Source organism: Ambystoma mexicanum, chromosome 7p (assembly GCF_040938575.1).
Source record: "Ambystoma mexicanum isolate Mex_15411 chromosome 7p, UKY_AmexF1_1, whole genome shotgun sequence".
NCBI lineage: Eukaryota > Metazoa > Chordata > Amphibia > Caudata > Ambystomatidae > Ambystoma > Ambystoma mexicanum.
In genome coordinates, this window is record NC_090939.1 from 493,995,284 (window position 1) to 494,016,891 (window position 21,608).

The following is a 21,608-nucleotide window of genomic DNA, read 5'->3' on the forward strand; positions in this document are numbered from 1 at the left end:
GCCAATGACTGCCCTCTACCTAAGCCCCGCTTCTGGCAGCCATCTTCAGATTTTTACCGCAAGTTCAAGTGTTGGGAGTCCTCGTGCTTAGCTCTCGAGCTTTTACTGCGTGTTTCGCGCTTTTTCAGGTGAATTTTCACATTTTTTCGGTTAATCGAGCCTCAAGCTCCACCGTTTCTACTCCCGTTAACGGCTACCCGTTAAGGGATTTTCCTACGCCCCTCAAGGGTGAAGATTTCGTCGAATCAAGTTCTTGGAGGATTCCAGAAGATTTGCGGCCTACTTCGAGATGGCCCAGGACGCGAGTTCGTCCCCCGGACCCAAGCTGTTTCGCAGCTGCCCTGGATGCGGGCTGCAGTATGTGTTTAAGGAAGACGAAATTTGCGATGCCTCTCCTGTCTTCATGGGGACAAGACTCATGTAGAGAAGGACTGCCAGTTATGCAAGAACTTGTCGGAGCGGACCATGAGGGACCGTCAATCCCGTCTCGCCAGCTGGTTGGAGAAGGGCTCAACGGGTGAGAAGAAGAATAAAGGGTCCGAGCGGGCTTCTAAGTCATGTGCAGGTGCCCTGGCGACGGGGGCCCAACACCAGGCCAAGCGCCGCAAGTCCGCTGGCTCCGGGAGCGCCGAAAGGTCGGGCTCTTCGGTTGCCAGGCAAGGGAGCGCCTTCCCCGGCACCGTCAACCACGAGCCAGCGCTCTGGTTCGGGGAAGAGGAAGTCCGAGGCCTAGGTAAGCTTCAGGAGAAGCCGGTCCGATCTCGGAAGAAGGGGAGCGAGGCTCCCCTCCCCCTAAGGAGAAGGCCTGGGACTCACCTAAGGTGGTGAAGGCCCCTACCCAGCAGGCAAAGGCCTCTATCGAGGCGATCGCGGCGACTCTGGCCAAGCCGGCAGAGACCCTGCCAGCGGAGACTGCCTCCGGGACTAGTTTCCCTGCCGCCAAGGAGGGAATCCTCTTTTCAGCCCATCGTCATGGCCACCATGATGGAAGAAGCGAGGGGGGGCACGGTAGCCACCTCGAGCTCGGAGTCAGCCTCGGAGGAGGAACTGACCGAGGCCGTGAGGAATCTCGAAGTCCAATTCGAGAAGGTTCGATCCCGTAAGGAAGATCCTCGGGAGATAACCGAGGAAGACGACGATGGCGAGGAAGAGCGGCCTTCCCTTCCGGCACAGCCGGAACCTAGGCCTCAGGATAGCTCGGCAGCCATTTTGTCTGCGATCCAGTCCTTATGCTCTGAGATAAGGACGAGATTACCATGGCCCAGGCCGGAGGACCCGCAACCTGGCCCGTCGGGAAGTCCTGAGAACAAACGACGGAGGACCCAACCCTCTCCTCTACTCGCCCCCGTAAGGCCTACAGTTCCCTCCGCATCCTCCCACGAGTCGGGAGATGACGGTGCGATGGGCTCGACGACGGGTTCTGAGGGCGACGGCGGCGACGACGGAACGGGTCTCCCGTCGCACGGCCCTCGCCGCCCGACGAGATTGGCTCATTCCACGCCATGATCACCAGGGCGTCCGAATTGTTCCAGCTCTGCCCGGAGGAGCAGAAAAAGGAAGGTTTCCTCTATCAGCGCCGGGAAGCCAAGAGGAAGACTGTCATTGCGGTGCCTCTAATCGATGACATCTGGGAGGAGGGCCTGTCGGTTCTCAAGAACCCCTCCACGGCACCAGCCAAACGGGACCGGTACGAGAAGAAGTACCGGGTCCCCGAAACCGCTCCCCTGTGCCTCAAGGCCCAGCCAACGCCAGACTCGGTTGTCTCGGCGGCGGCGAAGAAGAAAGCGGCGGGGTCAGGAGCCTCGACATCGAATTCCCCGCCGGACGGCGAGGGAAAGAAGTTGGACGCCATGGGGCGGCGGGTCATTTCGTCGGCGGCGACGACGATCAAAGCGGCCAACGCCCTGGCGATCGTGGCCCGTTACGACAGGGAGCTCTGGTTTAAACTGGCCCCCATATTGGACTTCCTACCGGACGACAAGAGGTCCGAGGCCCTGGAAATACTTCAAGAAGGCGAGGTGGCGTCGGACCACGCCATAACGGTGGCAACCGATATTGCCGATACCGGGTTCCGCCAGCTGGGCAACAGTGTTTGCCTACGACGACGGGGTTGGCTCCGGGCGACCGACTTCCGTCACGACGTCCAGACCAGGGTGTTGGACATGCCGTTCGACGGCAGCAACTTGTTCGGGAAGGCGGTGGACGAATCCCTCCAAGCCATAAAGACGGACACGGAGACGGCCCACGCCCTAGGAGCCTTTCAGCAACGACGGCCCTTTCGGAGCTCCGGAGGCAGACAGGGTGCCTCCAAGGGATCCAGCGGTGGCTCGTCGTCCTACCGCCAGGCGGCACGCTCCTCGTCTCAGGAGGCCTACAGGAGTCGCGGCAAGCAGGGAGCGCCTCGCCGCCGTCGGCAAGGTGGCCAGGGCGACAAGGCCACCACCTCCAAGCAGGACTGAACCGGCTGTGGTCTCGGGCCCCCACCGAAGCACCCCGGTGGGAGGCCGGCTGACGAAGTTCGTCGGCGTGTGGAAGTCCATCTCCACCGACCGTTGGGTGCTGGATACCCTGGAAAGAGGACACTCTATATCTAATTCCTGAAGAAGTGCCATCACGTTACACCTGTGGCCAGGAAGGCAAGTCACGTCCCGCAACTGCTGTTGGAAGTACGGGCGATGCTCAGGAAAGGCGCCATCGAGCTTGTCCCGAAGAGGCTCTGGGGCTCCAGGGTGTACTCAAGGTACTTCCTCGTCAGGAAGAAGACGGGCGGTTGGCGCCCCATCCTGGACCTTCGTCGTTTGAACAAATATATCAGGTCACAAAAGTTCAGGATGGTCACCCTCCAGCACGTACTGGGACAGCTGGAGGAAGGCGACTCTCTATCGTCGTTGGACCTGGAGGATGCATACTTCCACGTTCCCATCCTCAAAAGTCACTGAAAGTTCCTCAGGTTCGTTGTCCAGGGAAGCCACTCCCAATTCAGAGCACTGCCGTTCGGATTGAAGTCGGCCCCCAGGGTCTTTACCAAGTGCCTAGCACCTGTGGCGGCGCGGCTGCGCCTGCAGGGGATTCACGTCTACCCCTACCTGGATGACTGGCTCATCCGCTCAAGGACGAGGGAACTCGCCGTCGAACACACTGCGAGGACCGTCCAGCTACTCACAGACCTGGGATTCGCCATAAATTACCCAAAGTCCCACCTGGTGCCGTCGCAGGTGGCCCTGTTTCTGGGAGCGAAGCTCGATACAGTGAGGCGCCTGGCGGCACCGTCGGAAGAACGGACGAAGATCATTCTAGGCAAAGTGCAGCGCCTGCTAGCCACGGACGTGGCCAGGGTGAGGTCCATCAAGTCCCTCCTGGGGATGATGTCCTCTTGCATCTATCTGGTGCGCCTCTGCAGACTACGGATGCGCCCTCTTCAAGAATTTCTCGACGCCCGCTGGATGCAGGCGACGGGCACCTTCGAAGACAGGGTCCCCCTCAACGAGGTGTTCCGGCGGGCGGTTCAGTGGTGGGGCGTTCGAGCGCACCTCACGGCGGGCAAGGACTTTCAGACGCCGGCGTACCAGGAGACGGTGACGACAGACGCCTCCCTGGAAGGTTGGGGCGCCCACACCGGAGATCTCCACGCAAGAGGCCTCTGGCTCCCGGAGGAGAGGCTCCTGCACATCAACGTCCTGGAACTCCGAGCCGTGTTCTGGGCTCTCAAATCGTTCCTCCCGTCGCTCAAGGGCAAAGTGGTGCGGATCTTCACAGACAACACCACGACAATGTTTTACATACGGAAGCAGGGAGGCACCAGATCCCCAGCCCTATCCAAGGAGGCACAGGATCTGTGGCACTGGGCGGTCGCCCAGGGGATGTTCCTGTTTCCCTTCCACCTAGTAGGAGAAAGAAACACCATCGCCGACTCGCTCAGCAGGGAGCTGCGCGCGTGTCACGAGTGGGAACTGCGCCAGGATCAGGTGGATCAACTCTTCCGACGATGGGGCAAACCCCAAATCGACCTGTTTGCAACAGCGACGAACTTGAAGTGCAAGAGGTTCGCCAGCAGGTTTCCCCAGCCGAGAAGCATGGGCGATGCGTTCTCATTCCCCTGGGACGGCCTATACCTGTATGCATTCCCTCCGTTGCCGTTGCTGCTTCGACTCATCAACCAGCTCAAGAGGTCCCGGTGCAGGATGATCCTCGTCGCACCGGCGTGGCCGAGGCAGATCTGGTTCCCAGACCTTCTGGACTTGTTAACGTCCCCTCCCATCAAGCTGTCGGCAGACGCGGACCTTCTCTCCAGAGAAGGAGGCGCCATCTTCCACCACGACCCGGCGTCGCTGAACCTGCAGGCTTGGCTCCTGCAGCGCTAGAGTTTGGAGGCTACGATATACCGGCCGATTGCAGAGAGGTTCTTGCAAAGGCCAGCGCGTCCTCGACTCTGAAATGCTACGGTCATAAGTGGAAGAGGTTCTCTATCTGGTGCCGAGCACAGAAGATCAACCCCCTACGGATTACGGCCCCTCAAGTGCTGCCGTAACTGCTATCGCTGGCAAAGGCTGGGCTAGCCCATGCCTCCATTAAGATTCATCTGGCGGCGATCTCCAGATATACCAGAACCACAGGACGGACGACCCTGTGGTCCCATCGACTGGTAAGAGTTTATGAAAGTACTGTTCCGGTCGTTCCCACCGGTGAAGGCCCCGGCCCCGGCGTGGGAACTTAACGTGGTGCTGACCAGGCTCATGGGGCCCCCATTCGAGCCGATGCACTCCGCACCGATGAAGTTTGTGTCGTGGAAGACTGCATTCCTGGTGGCCATTACCTCCACACGATGAGTGGGAGAGATCCAGGCCCTATCCTGCAAAGCACCGTACTTGACTTTCCATGCCTCGAGGGTGGTGCTTAGGACGCACCCCTCCTTTATGCCCAAGGTGCCGTCGGACTTCCATCTTAACAAGCCCCTGGTATTACCTGTTTTCTTCCCGTCTCCTCCGTCGCCGGCCGAGAGGACTTTGCACTCGCTGGATGTGGCTAGAGCGCTGAAGTTCTACGTGGACCGCACAAAGAGTTTTCGGAGGACATCACAGCTATTCGTGAACTTTGGACCTGTGAATCAAGGGAAGGCTCTCTCGAAGTCTTCTATTTCCAGATGGCTCTCCAGCTGCATCATGCACTGCCACCGGTTGGCTAACCGACCGCTGCCAGGCCGTCCGAGAGCCCATTCGACCAGAGCGATCGCTGCTACTACGGCTTTCTTAACTGGTGTGCCCCTGCTGGACATCTGCAGGGCTGCTACGTGGAGGTCGACGCACACCTTCACGAGATTCTACTGCGTCGATCGGGATTCCAGGGAGGAGTCCAGGGTCGGCCAAGCAGTGCTGCGCAACCTGTTCGCTTAAGGTGAGCCAGGTGAGGAGGTAAGAGATGCTTAATGTTGAGTTTTTTGTATTGCTTAATGTTGAGCCTTTTGCCACCCCCCGTGGTTGTGCATGTGTGTACTGCTATTTATTCTTATATTCATGAGCATGTGAATCCATGCCAGAACCCATGCTGGAGAAGGAACAAGTTACTTACCTGTAACTGTTGTTCTCCAGCATGGGTCTGGCATGGATTCACATGCAAACCCTCCCGCCTACCCCCCTACGGCTCTTCACTTGGTCATACTGCCACTTCACGTGCTACCAAATCTGAAGATGGCTGCCAGAGGCGGGGCTTAGGTAGAGGGCAGTCATTCGCTGTGGTCAGTATGACGCAGAGATCAGTGATTGGTTACTACTACGAAAGACAGATCAGAAACAAAACTGATACTGATTTTTCTTTACCGAGGATTCCCAGCCTGACGACGGGGAATATTCATGAGCATGTGAATCCATGCCAGACCCATGCTGGAGAACAACAGTTACAGGTAAGTAACTTGTTCCTTTCTGGGGATTCACGCAATAGCTACAGATAAGGATTTCTGCCCAGAAGAGGGTATCCGTTAGAGGAGCAAGTTGCTTGCATTTGTAATGTTATTTCTGATTGACCAGATATTTCCCCCATAGGTTCCTCCAATGTGCCTCCCTTCCTACCCATGAGACAGATGGCTTGTAACATTTTGCGGTTCTACCATTTCTTGGCCTCTGAGTGCATGGAACGTTTGTGGAAATCAGGTGATGGAGCATGCCTGCTCCCTTTATGTTCCTCAGACACTCTATCCTGTGTAGGAGTCAATGTGGAGGCGCAGTGTGCCCTCTGTTCGCTATTAAAAAGGTTTTTGAGCCAGTCTTGTGCCTTATAGGTATTTCATCAGATGAGTAATCTGTGGGAGGAAGAACCAGTTAGTCAGTGGGCCTCATTATAAGTTTGCCGGTCCGGGAACTACAGTACTGGGTCAGACCTGGTGGGCAGAAAGGCACCCGCGAGCACAGCATGTCGGATGCACCGGCACCGTTCTAAATGGTGCCGGTGCATTTTACCTCCCCATTCCCATTCAGTCCTATGGGTCTGAATGGGGAGCATCTTTTTTCTGGCGCCTGCCAATGGGCAATTACCGGGTCCGGCAGTGACGGAATGCCCTGGTAATTGCCCATTCGCGGGCGCCGGAAAATATTGCAAGTTTGGCGGCAGCCTGCCGGTTTTAACGGCAAGGCTACCGCCAAACTTGTAATGAGGCCCAGTATTTCATCAGATGAGGAATCTGTGTGAGGAAGAACCAGTTAGTCAGAAGGTTAAATAATTTATTTGTCTTTGAGTCCTCCTAAGCAGTATTTACCACTCTTGTAAATTAACATTTTCCAGTGTTTGAGTTGGAATACTAATTTTCTCTTCCATGGATGTATTCTAATATCAGGTCTAGCATATTTAGTATTTTGGGTGTTCCAACTGCACCAACACCTCAAATAGTACAAACCTGGTCACATTTGCCATTTGAAAATAGTTTGTGACTGTTGATATTATTCTCTATTGCAGGCCTGCATTGGAGTCTACTTGTAGTGTATGTGTGGGTGTCTCATATGCCTTTATGGTTGGTGCTATCATGGAGTGTGGTGTTGCATCTCAGAAATGACCCACTCTTGCATGCTTGTGAGTGAATATATTTATTGAATGCAAAGTAACAGTGTAAAGTGTATGCCCAGTGACTTCTGGTAGCTTCAAGGCAATTATACTGTGCACTGATCCCAAAGGGTATTTTCGCCAACTTCACTCACTTCCAAAGGGTGTTCTGTCTATGGACTTTTCTGGGATATAGCAACCTCTGCAGAAAACAACATCTTTCTCTCATATATTTGCTTCCTGTGGAGGTAGAGGCAGCCCTGGATGAGCTTCTTTTGTGGCCCCACCAGAAAAATTACTTTGCTTGCTACTTTGTAAAGGTAAGGTTGCTTGAAGGGTAGAGAGTTTTGCAATTGCTAGGTGGCCACAGTACCCTAGTAATCCAATTGTGTGACAGATTGCCTACGCCTTTGTGTGTTTTATGTTTTGTATTGTTGTAAATACAAAGCCTACTTTTCTGTAAACACTGATGCTTTGTCTATTTTTTGACTGATAATTTAAGTTTCTCGGCCCTGAATTCAAGGTACTCGCAGGGGAATGCTTGGCTCTTTGTGGCTTGCCATAAAGGCTAACTGGAAAGAAGCCATGGGAGTTTTCCATCTCATGTTCCCTAATCGCTTTCCTTGTGAAGCACCACTTTGCACTGATTACATGAAGCACAGTCATATGTTTTTCTGGTATTAGCAGTTTCCTTGCCTGTTACTTAATTCTTATAGCGCTCCACTGTTTTCTTCTAAAATCCTTAAATATTACTTTTATTTTTGTGCTCAGGCTTTAAAGGTACTAAGGACGGCAGAATTCGCTCCTTTTGTTGTTTTTATTGCTGCACCTACGATTACCCCAAGCATTAATGAGGTAAGCTCTTTAACGGCTGCATTTTAATTGTATTATAACACACAGTTTTTCTTTTCCTTGTACATGAACTGTGCATGAGATGCTTAAAAATACATTTCTTTCAGAGGCACTCCAAATAATAAGGTCCCGCCAAGTGTCTGGCTTTGCCTTTTTTGGTCCGAAAAAAGCTAGGGCATATTCTGAATATTCCATTATGATTGGTTCCAAAATTCTAATTGCATATTATACACTGACACAATTTAGTTATGCCACATTTAAAAGAAGATAAAAAGATAATTATTTATTTTCGTTGTCAGATCTGCTTCTTTGATGTTTTTTTGTTTTTTTATGCTTTAATTTAAACTCTGGCGCGGTAACTGGGTTACCCATTTCTTTATTATAGAAACAAACATTTCAACTCGATTAGGGTGGAATTTGTTGTCTTTTAAAAAAATGACAGATTATTTGAAAGTGTGTATATATACTGTGAAGGCGTCCTGAAGCAAAACACAAGCAACAGATTCAAAGTTCAAACCAAATTGTTTTATTAACTTAAATGTCAGGATGGTTGAAGGCCTAACTTGCCCTATTCTAAAATGGGATTTCTCTGCCTAAAGAAACTAAGGAAAGTCTGAGTCCGGAAGTTCAACTTAAGTCCGTCTGTGTCCAAAACCTATACTTGCCCTCACAACTAAAGCTAAACAATGGGCCTCATTACAAGTTTGGAGGTAGCCATGCCGTTTTTAGTGGCATGGCTACCACCAAACTCGGGTCAAGGTCCCGCAAAAGGAGACTTACCGGGCCATTCCGACATTGGAGGGCCCAGTAATTCCCTTTCGTGGGACCCGGACCTGGTTCGTCCCCATTCCCATTTGAGCCCCCATAGGGCTCAATGGGAATGGGTAGGATGCTAACAATGGGCCCAATAATGAAGCTTCCTGGTCTGCTAGCGGGTCCCGCTCTGCACGTCTGGTCTGACCAGGCGTGAAGAGCGGGACCCGCTGCAGAACTCGTAATGTGGTGACCGAGAATGAACGGTGCCGGTCCCTTACCAGCACCGTTCATTCCGTGACCGCCACACTCCTAATGAGGCCCAATGTGTAGGGATGTCGGCAATAAAATAAATGGTGTTCCAAATAAAGTTCTGAGCTTCTCCCAGTTCCTGGCTTACTTTTCAACAAAACAAGGTCCTGGTGTATCAAGGGTTGGCCCATATAGGGTATAAATGAATTAGAATTATTCATCCGGTCCAAAACCTTTATAGCTGGTATAATTCATAGATATTACATGCGGTAAAAAGTTAAGTCATTCCTTCAAAATGAGACATAAACATTATGGAAATTACAAAGTAAAAGCTTTATATCAAGGAAACAGAAATAACATACATAAGTGAGGTCTAGCATATAAAAGCATATAAAATCAGTGATATAAATGGTACATACAATTATTAGGTGTAGAGTCATTAAGGAAATAAGAACACTTAGTGATGAAAGTTGACATAAATTTGGTCTTAGTCACAGTTGGCTTACAAATGAACTCTTAACAAGTGGAAGTATGGAATTGAAGAAACAATTGTATTAATGATAAACTGTGACCTTACTTGGAAATCATAGGAAAAACAAGTGCCCCTTGTTGGGCAATTGTGATGAAACAAATAAATTGGTTATTTTTAAATATTTTTACACATCCCAAAATCAAAAATTATTATATATTGGGATTGGGTCTGCCTACGCATCAGGGGGACGAAGTAATGGAAAACAAAGTGACAAAAAAAGGAGCTTGTAGAAAAAGTATCCTTGTCCTTTGATTAGTGGTTGCAGAAAGGAAGGGATCCTGAATGTCACAGTGTTGTGTGATAGACCTTATATCCCCTCTGGTTAACAATGCGTTTCGGCGGTACAGACTCCAAAGAATAATGATCTTCGTATCTGAAGAGAATACTCCGCCTTCATCAGGGCAATACATAGCAGGACCCTGTAATTATGAAAAGGAGGAGAGCCAGTTAAGTGAAGAAAAAAAGGATAGGATATGAAGGTGTTATACAAAGTTGTAAAGATAGGTGAAGGGTAACAGGTTATACATCAAAAATCTGCATGCAGACTAGAGTGTCATGCTAGAATATGGCAGAGCAGAGGACATTGGTCTTGTCTGCCTTGTGTCTCATATTACCAAGTCTACATGTTTATAGGAGTGTGGAGTCCTCAGATAGTGCTAATGGACCAACCCCTCCTGAAAACATAAAGAGATAATGGTATTGGGTCCCCTTCGGAAGCGCAATGCAAGGGTCTCCGTGCAGACCTGTCGGTCTGGCGGCACACATGGGGGGGAGGAGAGAGAGGGACAAGAAATGGCAAATTAAAACTCACCACAAGAGCTTCGATCAAGTGAAAGTGATTCTGGAAGACTATTATTGTGGTACAGTGTCTTTGTAGAACGCGTGAGGATGGTTATTTATTTTGAATCCCACAAAAAAAAGGGTTTTTTGTAGAAGTTCGTGATGTTCATAGATTCTCATCATAGGTCCAGTGGACCGGCTGAGACCTAGAACGAAAATATGCCTGGATTTAAAAAAAAAGGGGGAGAGAAAGAAGAAGGCATCAGAGGTAATGAGTGTTATCCTGCATGTGGAGGCATAAAAGGCACATGACTAGTTACCTACAGGGGTGTCTTGTCTGGCGTAGAGAAGACAGGAAATCTGGGGGGGCAGAGCCCAGATAGACAGATGTCCGCCTGCGATCAGCCTCTGGCGATGCGTCTCTGAATGGGGATCCCTGGGCGCGAGGCTGTGCGAGAGGGCGAGACAGTGCAACAAGGGGAGAAGGAGTTATAAATATTCTATGGCAAACTGGGGCCATAAAAGAACCGTGTAGTGAAACCCACGTGGTTACCTGTGTAGGGTAAGCAGGATGTGTCAAGTCAGATGGCGTTCATGCAGAGTGAGGGAAAGCAGAGTCGTCCCTGCATGTCTGTCCTCGCTGGCGCCGGCAGCACGAGTGCAAGCTAAGGCTGTAAAATAGAGGCAAGGAGGTGGTTGTCAGAGCAACCAGACTATGCGTCAGGCCTCGACGTGGAGGGAAAGGTGCCTCCAGGAAATAAAATGTCCAATGGGAAGCTCAGATCAAAACCAGTGACGAGAGGTGTGTAAGCTGCGTCAGACCAATGGTGTGGTCGGAGGCCGGGGGGAGTGTCGTAAGGCGGAGCCGAAGCTGATTGCCAAAAATGCTCGTCACCCGGGAAACGGGTGATTGATTGTCTGTTCCAGTTGTCTACAGCCCCCCAGGGTGACGAGGGAGGATTCTTTACCCGTGTGCGAGGGCCTGGGCCGGGCCGGCGAGAAGCGCGAGTATAAATGGGTGGACAGCCACTGTAGCTGGACAACTGTACAAACCAGTGTGGTCTTAAAAATCTGTCTGTCCCGTTTGGTGAGGTACCGCACAGAAAGTCTAAGAGAACAGTATAAGTATTCCGTGTATCCCTGTGAATACACGGAAGGTTGATGTCTGTGCCTAAGAATCCAAGTGCTGGGAAATGAAGGGAATGTGTGACGTGGATGCATGCATTGGTCATTCTAAGGTGAATGTAGTGTCAGAAGGAAAGGTATGATACGCGGGGTGCCTGCCCGGAAAGTGCACCTGGCGACGCTCTAAGTTTGAGAGTGAAGGAAAGTGTATGAAGGAGGGGGGTAGGGGGGGTTTTGGGGGTTGGGGCGGGGGGAAGGCGGGAAGGGAGTGAAACAGTTCATCATGGAAGGTGATATACATTTTGTGTGAAGTTGTAGTGTGGCCCAAGGTGTGTAGTGATGGAGAACAGAGCGGGAAAGGGGGGGGTTTAGAAAGGAGATTGTTCATTAAGTCCGTGTTCCAGGGAATCCAATCTATAGATCCATCTCTTTTCAAGTTCCAGCAGTCTGGTCTGTATGTTCTGACCTGTATTAATCCGGTCGAAAACCCACCAAAAAATGTCATCAGGTGTATGGTGGTTGGCCAGAAAGTGAAAGACTAGTGGAGAAGTAGTATTCTTGCACCGGATTCTCGAGTGATGCTCGGAGATGCGGGTGCCCACGCTGCATGTGGTCTGTCCCACATATCGAAGCCCACAGGGGCATTCGATGCAGTATATGGCTTGATTAGTCTTGCAGTTGGTCAAATTATTAAGGACCCATTGTTTGGTGCCAATCATGAATGTTTGTAATTTTCTGGTGAATTTACATACTGTACATGACCCACATGGGTAGTGTCCAGTCACTTTACGTAAATTCCAAAGACCTGTACGTGGTACGGTTTTGGTAAAAGATGAATGAACCACATATTCCCTGATGTTTTTCGCTCTTTTGAAAGCGAATCGGGGTATGGGTTCATCGACTAGTTGTAGTCTCACAATAGGCCAATATTTTCTGATGACTTTCTTAAAATCAAAAGTATTAGGCCCGTGAGTAATTACACATGTGAGTCTTTCATTTTCAGGTGTGTCTTGTTCTTGTTTTGGTGTTAAGAGACAGTCTCTATCTGTGAATCTGGCTCTCTTGGTGGCGATATTAATCAATCTTTTAGGGTAGCCACGTGAGCATAATCTAGTGCCGAGTGTTTCGGCATTAGTATAGAAGTCCTCCAAATAGGTACAGTTCCTTCTGATTCTCAGGAATTGTCCGTATGGAAGATTCTGTTTGATGTGATGCGGGTGATCACTCTGGTAGTGCAAAAGTGTATTGCGGTCAGTGGGTTTCCTGAAGAGATTACAGGCAAGTTTATTGTTGAGACTTGAGATTTCAAGGTCCAGGAAATGTATTTTAGTGGTGCTGTACTCCATAGTAAATTGTATGTTGTTGTTGCAGGCATTAAGCCATATCAAGAACTGTTGGAGTGATATAGCATCCCCTGTCCAGATGAAGATAATGTCGGCAATATATCGATGCCAGTGGGAGATGTTGGCTTCCCATTGGTTGATCGGATTATAGACGTACTGGTCCTCAAAAGTAGCCATAAATAAGATGGCTAGGCTTGGTGCAAAGGTTGCACCCATTGCCGTGCCTTTAGTCTGGAGAAAAAACTGATTATCAAAGGTAAAAAAATTCTTGTTAAGGGCAAAAGTTAGTAATTCAATAATGAACTCTGGTGGTACTCGATAGGATCCTGGTTCAGCATATTCTCTGGTTAGATGTTCATATACGCTAATAATGGCTGCGTCTTGGGGTATAGACGTGTATAGAGCCTTAATATCCATAGTCACCAGAAATTGTTGTGAACTGGTGAATGGTAAATTTTCGAATACCTGGATAGTGTGCATGGTATCCCTCAGGTATGATCTGGTCTTGTTGCTCAGTGGTTTGAGAAAATAATCGATGAACTGCCCCAAAGATTCCAAAATGGATCCACATCCTGAGACAATGGGTCTCCCCCGTGGATTTCGTACATTTTTGTGAATTTTGGGGAGAGCATACAGACATGGTGTACGGTTTGATGATGTGGTTAGAAGCTTAGCTTCTTTTTCAGTTATCCAATTCCTGTCTTGGGCAAAGGAGATCATTTCAGAGATTTCAATTTTCATATCTCCAGATGGGTCCTTCTTGAGTGAACGATAACTGGTTCCATCATTAAGTAAGGTCATAATCATATTAGTATGTTGCTCAGTTGTCATGAGAACAATACCACCACCTTTGTCGGCAGGTTTGATTATCATTTCCCTGTTCTTGGATAGATCTTTTAGGGCTTTTTTCTCACCCTTGGTTAGATTATGTTGGAGTGTATGTTTTTTCTTCTTCAACTGTCTAATATCTTTGAGGACGCATTTCTCGAATGTTAGAAGGTCATCCGGTGTTTGGCTATCTGTGGGTGTAAATGATGATTGAGGGTGTAGACCTGTATCCAGGTCTGATTCTTGTTCAATATGGTCCTTGAAAAAAACCCAGTCTTAATTTTCGAAAAAACTGGCGGATCTCTATTTCTGTTTTGTACCAATCAGTATCATTAGTAGGCACAAAGGAAAGGCCTTTGGTTAGAAGGGAAGTCTGGCATGTAGTTAAGTGAAAGTTGCCCTGGCTTACTTTTCAGCTTCCCTTCTCCAAGTTCAAGCTAGTTCCACGAAACGTCTCGGGATTCCCTTTCCCAAGATCAAGACAGTTCCACAAATCCTCGGGGTTCCCTTCCCCAAGTTCAAGGCAGTCAGTTTGTACTTATTCTCAATCGTTCAATGGTCAAAAACAGCTCCAGACCAATTCTACCCTACTCATTTGGCTCAGCCAACACGTTTTCTTTCGACCGCAAGCCCTGCTCGCACTTCACTATCTCTCCGTATCCTGCCGCCCGCTCTACTTTCTCTCTGCGGAAGCTCAATATTGTGGAGATGTGCTTTGGTGGGCGAGAGCCCCTTCCACCCTTAGAGGGTATGATAGAAAATGCAAGAATTACACTATCTGGTGCACATCTAACAAAGTTGATCCCCCTCATTTTTCAGCCCCACAAATACTGCTGTATTTGTTACTTCTAACAAAGAGGCGTGAGGTTTTTCATTCATCAAAGTACACATGGCTGCCATTTTGCGCTATACTCGAATGCCTTTTAAACCTTTATGGTTTCATAGACTAGTAAAGAATTCATGAAAGGTATATTTAGGACATGGTATATGGTCCATTGTCCACAATCTTTCGTTCACGGGCAAGAAAGACATCATACCTTTGGCCACATTATTCCAGGCTGTAGAGGAAGAGCCGCACCCCAGACTGCACATGAGTGCGCACAGGGACTGGCAGGCCCTCCATCAGTGGCCCAGAGAGCAGGTACGTGTGTGTTTGGGAGCATAGCAGGAGCTCAATTTTTCTGGCAGTGTGTATGTACGCATGTTTGATAGTGTTTAGGGGGTACAATCTTTGTGAATGGGGCGTGTTTGTGAGTATGTGTGTGAGGTTGGGGTCAGGGGTGTTTTTGTGGCAAGGAGGAAGAAAAATGTGTTACCTGTGAATTTAACAAATTAAATTACAAAGAATTTTGTAATAACGAAAATGTTGCAATGAAAAATATTGAATATTTTAATTTTGGGGGTCCCTCCAAAACTCCCCTTTCCCTGTGCTTTTAAACCCACCCCAAACCCCTCCCTCCCGTTGTAACCCCTTACCCCACCCCTATATACATTTTAAACAAAAATTTGATATTTTTTCGTTATAGCATTTTTGTTATTACAGCATTCTCTGTAATTTAATTTGTTAAAATCACTGCATACTGAAAAATGGAGGCATGAGGTGGAGGGCATGTGAGGGAGTGGTTCAAAGGGAGATTTGGTGGCAAAACCCCCGAAAACAGCTTTTTCTGCTTGTTGAAGGCTGCTCCAAATTGGCCTTAAAAGCTGCTTTTTTAAAATTTATTTTGTATATGGTTTACATATTTATTTATTTGAATTTATATAGCACACATCTGCCCAGGGGCATCGTGGCGCTGAAAGTAGGCTTACTTAGTACATAGCATACATGTTGCAGAGGTTACAGTTACAACAGGTAGATCATAGACAGTTTTACTTACAGGTATTACAGGTATTAGGTACAGCATTTTGTGAGGACAACTCCTAGATACATACAGTTGTATTCAGTAGTACAGGGGCGAGTAGAGTGAGTTAGTTGAAGATAGTGGTTTTGAGTAGTTTGCGGAATGCATGGTAAGATTTTTCATTCCTCAGTGCAATGGAGAGTGCATTCCAGTTTGTGGGTGCTAGGTGTTGGAAGCTGGATCCTCCGGCTTTGGTTCTTTTGTATGTGGGTACAGATATCTGATTAGTCAGGTGTGACCTAGTGGGTCTGGTGGATATAATGAGGGTGATCCTTTCGGAGAGGTAGGGGGGTGCATCAGAGGAGAGGCATCTGTGGGTGATAGCCATAGATTTGAAGAGGATACATTCTTTTATTGGTAACCAATGGGCCTCTATTCTGGCTTGGGAAATGTGTTCCCTTTTAGAGATACTCAGGGCTCCCCTCAGTGCATTGTTTTGAGTGACTTGCATTTCTTTTAGGTATTTTGTAGATGTGCCCACGAAGAGGGCATTGCAGTAGTCCAATTTGGTACCTACTGTGGCTTTGGCTATTGACAGGCAATATTTTGTGGAGAAGAAGGGTTTCAAGGCATTGATTACCTTGGTGGTAAGGGCAGCGGAGGAAGCTATTTCATTAACTTGCCGTGTCATGGAAAGTGTGGAATCAAGGTATACTCCTAGGGTTTTCACTGCGGAGGAGACTGTGATGGTGGAGTTATCAATATTAAATTAATTGTATTGCGGCGGGAGTTTGTTTAGCGTTTCTTTAGTGCCGACTAGGAGGATCTCGGTTTTGTCTCCGTTTAGGCAGAAGCCGCTGGCTGCCATCCAAGTTTGGATGGCTGTGTAGATCTTAGTCAGTGCCGCAGCATCTTGATCATAGAGGCCTGTGAGGGGTAGTAGGACTTGTGTGTCTTCCGCATAGTTAGTGTAGGCTATGTGACGACGATCAAGATCATTGAATAGGGGTAGAGTGAAGATGTTGTATAGGGTGGGGGCAGTGCAGGAACCTTGTGGGACTCTACAGTGGATTGTGGTGGGGGTGGCGCTTGCTGAGTCAGAGAAAACATTTATGAGACGACCCTCAAGTAAGGAGGTGACCCAGGCAATGGCTTCTGGAGAGAAGAGCGCTTCATTTTTAAGTTGCGTGTCTAGATCAAAGGCCGCCGATAGATCTAGCAAGAGCAGGAGTGCTGGCTTGCCTTTGTCCATAATATCGTTGAGTTGAATCTTTAGATCTAGTAGGGCCGATTCGGTCCCGTGTCCAGGGCGAAAGCCGGATTGTCTTTTCCCTAGGATACGGTTTTCTTCCAGGTATTGCTGGATTTGCATGTAGGCCACCTTGTCCAGAATCTTGAGCAAGAAGGGAACGGTCGTGATAGGTCTATAGTTGTTTGCGTTTTCAGGATCTAGGGTAGGTTTTTTGAGAAGTGGGTGCACCCAAGCTTCTATTAGGCTGTCTGGGACTGAGTTAGAATTGAAAGATGCATTAATGAAGGTTTTGAGAAACGGTGCAAGTGTTTCTACGCAGTCTTTAAATAATTTAGCGGGGCAGGCATCTCCTTTACAGTTAGAGGGTTTGATTTTGTTAACAATATCAATAACCTCTGTTTCAGATATTTCTCTGAATTTGAAAGGTGTAATGGGATTTTTCATTTTGTTCTCAGTCACTGTTTCAGTATGAGATGCTGATGTGATGTGCTGAGTGAATTTTTTGTGCTGGGCTAAGATTTTTTTTTTAATATGAAACCTTTACAATACACAAAATCCATCAATCAAATAAAATACAAAATTAATCAATAATAGAGATAAAATTTACCATCTCATTTAACAGGTTCACAGTTACACAACAGTGTATTAATAACATCTTCATAGAAAAGACACTGCCTCAATACTCAAATTCAAAAACATATAGCCTGTACACCTTATCTAAAATTAATCATCCTCAACCTTATTATTCAAAGCTTCATAGATGGCTTCAAACCGGAAACAGCATAGACAGTAAGAGAGTATAGAGACAAAACAGTACAGAGAAGTCAGTAAAGAAAGAACCTTAAAAAGAAAAAAGTATCATAGTTTACCAAAACTCCACAGAAGCGGCAGATAATCAGATTAAGAGTTTCCCATGAGAGAAGGGGAATCTGAGTATAGGTCTAAAGATTTAATGAAGCCTGCCACTGCCAGTCCTTACGCAGTGCTACCAATTGAAAGGCAACTAGCCCAAATGTAGCCATCTTCCCCTAAAATCCCCCATTTGGCAAATTTCTCCATGTATATGCTTCTTTTTCGCCTTAAACTCGGTACATTCAAGGAAAAAATGGTGGCTGGTTTCCACTACCCCAATCTTTTGGCAGAATCTACACAAGATATTTGTATCCTCAACCAATTTCCTTCTTTTCATTACTTCTTTAGTTGGGAGGATATTCCATCTTAATTTAAGGAGAAGGGAGCGATAATATCTGTTTGGAAATTGTGTCATCATAAACGAGAGAGACCCCCTTTTCCTATGCTCATATTTTAAATGAGAGACCGGTAGCTGTGAAATTTCTCTGTCGTGATTATCCAGTCATAGTCATACATAATCCTTTTAACTTTTTCTGGATTTCTAAAAAGTGTATCCTTATCAATAGACAATTCTCGTAATGTTTGATAGCAAAAATCCCTAAACGTGCTCAGGTATTTATTCCCTATAATACTTCCCTGAGTGGAGACCAGTTTCCCTAAATCCTCATACAGGGTTTCACTCAGGGAGACTAATAGGCTACGGTGAAGTGTCATCATCCGCCACAACGATCTCGCTTTCAGAGATAGAAGTCTCAATTCGAAATGAATTGCTGTCATTGGGATATTATTTGGTAATTTTAAGACTTTTCTCCAAATCAGTCCTTCAATTGTTTCTCAAAAATTCTACAATTCCAAAAAGTGTAACTCCATCCCATAAATCAGTTTTGGGACTATGTTTTCCTTCATAGAAATCAACTGCTGGTTTTAAGGAAAACCGTCAAAATTTTCAGTCCAAAAGCTGCTTTTTGGGGGGGCGCTGTTGAGCAGCCGCTGATGAGCAGCCACTGAAGATGTCTGCCTAGCCAAGGAGCTCCCCGCAAAGGCACGATTACCTAGTGAAAGTGGTGGCACAATCCAACACTATCCTCCCTGCTGGAGTGCGGAGCGGGTCCGGGAGAGGTCGGTGTACCTGGCGGCGGATTGTGGAGTCTCGGCAGAGATGGTGGCAACCCTGCGCCGGTGATGAGATGTGCTGCCCAGCTCTGTGAGAAATAGGAGGCAATCAGCGACCCGTGTGATCCACTCTGTTACGAAGGGCTGCCGGTATCTGTGCTCCACTCTACCAGCCTGCTCCAGCTGGAGGGACAGAGTGACCAGCGCTTGCAGAGCCTACCCGCAAAACCAGCCACTTCCGAGCCTGGGCCAGCTCCAGCAGCGAAGACCCTGTAACTGCCTAACCCCCACAGTGTGCAAGACCTGCGAAAGTGGTGGGGCCCTGAGGGAGACCAGCTGCACCTCTGCCAGAATCGTGGCGACAGCCAGCCGACCACATCCGGGTGATGCCGGGGGGGGGGGGCTATGCTTTGCATGCCACATAAGTTGTGGGACCCCTCTGCCCACTACAACTACACAGTGGGCATAGATCAAGGCCTGTAAGCTGTGAGGGCCATCCAGGACTTTGGATGGATGCGTGGGGCCCCCCTATAGAACAGCTGCACCTGTGGCACAGCAGAGGCCCCCCATAGCTACAGTGAATGGAGAGGGGAGCCCCCCTCCTGTTCTGCTGTGAACTGGAGTGTCCCGTGTGGGACTCCTCCCTTCACTGGCTTTGGTAACCCCACAGCAGAGCTAAAGCCTGCACACCTCCAACATTTAGCAGCCCAGGCCCAGATATTCATTCACGGGACTTTAGCCACAGGGAAAGCTACCACAATCCATCTTGACAAAAGGTGCCAGAGTATGGTCCGTCGAGCCAGGCATAGCCTGACCTGGCTCACCCCCTCCCCCCCCCCCATGCCAGCACCTTCAAGAAATCTTACATACACGATGGAGGCCATGGCTAATGGGTTTGACGCTGTGCATGAAAAACTAGACATAACAGCGAATGTGGCATCCATGCGGTCACAATTAGCACAGGAAGGGGCCTGCATTACTGAGGCTGAGACAAGGATAGGTATCACCTTAGATAACGTGCATGTGCTCCAGGACACTCTGGCCACCCTCACCAGGGATATGAAAATGGTTCAAAACAAATGCGACGACTTGGAGTCACGTTCACGTAGGAACAATATTCACATAGTCGGAGTCTCGGAGGACGCACTAACTGGAAGCATGGAATCCGTGGTGGAGAACCTACTCGAGGACCTTTTGGGACACCCGGAACTTCCCCCTTTTTCCGCTGTGGAACGTGCCCACCGTGCCTTGGCCCCCAGACCCAAACCTGGCGACTTCCCTAAGCCCATAACAGCGAAAATCTTGAGCTACGGCGATAGAGACCACCTACTGCGCCTGTCCAGGGATAAAAAAATAACAGACTGGGATCTCAAATTATTCGTATCTTTCCCGATTTTTCATTACCGGTGCAGCAGGAGCGCCGACAGTTTATTGGGGTCAAGAAAATGCTGCGGGAGCGCAATGTACAGTATGCTATGCTATGCTATTCCCAGCACGCCTGCTGCTCCAATTCCGTGGTAAACTCTACATTTTTATTTTTAGTGAAGCCGTGAAGTTTATTGAAGCCCATATCCCGTTTGCGGACCCGGTTGAGGGCAATATACCCGACTGAAGAATAGCTATATTCCATGCTGTCTCCCAAAATTCTTAGGTTATAGTATGTGTTGTTAGCAGTATTATTTTGTACACCCGCCTCCTCAATACATTCTTTATAGGGGATATGATGTCCCCCTTTAAGCATTAGGTGCCTTGCGGCAACAGTAAGACCCATTGCAATAGCGTTGTTTGAGTTGGGGAATGCCGACCACCTAGGGCCTGGCCATGCCCATGAAGGGGGGAGGGAAGGGATGGGACTTTACACTGCTGGCTGGGGAGTGGCAGTGGGGGTGGGTGGAGTTGATTTAAGTTTTGTGACTATAACAAGTCCACAGTTGAGTTTGGGCGCTTGTTGCGCAATTTATTGGTGTTACATGGGGAAAACAGAAAATGCATTGGAAATTGAGTGCTCAGGTTACATGTGTTTGAATTGCACAGATGTTGTGACTCTACGAGAACACAATGTAGGATATCTGGAAATATATATTTTATGGCACAACATTTAAGAGTGATGTGTTGGAATATTCAGGGTCTGCGGAACTATACAAAAACGTGGAAAATGATGACCTACGTAAACAGACACCAAGCGAATATCCTTTTCCTGCAAGAAACCTTTGCCAAAGAGGGGTATATGCGGAAGCATTGCCCCCACCTGGGGGAGGAAAAGACACCTTTCCTCCTACTCCTCGCAGTCTTTGGGGGTCATGATACTTATACACAAATCCCTGAAATTTGGAGAGAAAAAGGTGCACATTGACCAAGAAGGGAGATATTTAGTGATTCATTGTGTCCTGGAAGGAGTAGAACTATTGCTGGCAAACACATATGGCCCCAAATCTCCCTTGTTCTTCAACTGTATCAAAGGGATCTTGTCTGGATATTATGAAGTACTTATAGTGTGGGGGCCAGGGGTGTATGAACTTGATTCTGACCGTACACTGAATAGAACGAGTGGGGCTCCCAAGCCCCAATCTAGAGCCGCTCGTCGGCTGCTAACTCATATGCAGTTGCAGGCCCTCTGGGATGCTTGGTGCCTAACACACCCACAGGCAAGGTAATACACTTTTTATTCCTCTGCACACGATATGGCCTCCCGGATTGACATGTTCCTTATTTCCAGCTCACTTATGGGAAGGCTACTGGATGTAGACATCGAACCCTGCACATTGTCGGATCAGTCCCCGGTGACACTAACATTGACGACGGACAGGCCAACCACATCTGGTTGTGCCTGGAGATTTAAATCCGAGGCACTAAAAGATAGTGTTTCGAGCAGAGATAAGGGAAGACATTGAGACCTCCTTCGCATCCAACACTGCCGACTCACATCCCTGGGCACCAGATGGCAAGCCTTCAAAGTCTATATTAGGGGCATGGCAATATCAAGGGAAGCTGGACTACTTCAAAGCATTAGGAGAGACCTGCAGAGGTGTGAGTCCACACTGAAAAGGCTGTAAAACCCA

The 21,608-nt window shown here is 48.3% G+C and overlaps 1 protein-coding gene across 10 annotated transcripts in view; it reads left to right on the forward strand.

Annotated features, from left to right (window-relative positions):
* Positions 1 to 21,608, forward strand: part of CASK (calcium/calmodulin dependent serine protein kinase) — a 2,777,982-nt gene that overhangs the window by 2,639,332 nt on the left and 117,042 nt on the right. For all 10 annotated transcript variants that reach the window (XM_069636511.1, XM_069636508.1, XM_069636509.1 and 7 more), the window contains one exon: positions 7,798 to 7,881. In XM_069636511.1, coding sequence (XP_069492612.1) covers positions 7,798 to 7,881 — 84 coding nt within the window. The remainder of the gene's footprint in view (positions 1 to 7,797; positions 7,882 to 21,608) is intronic.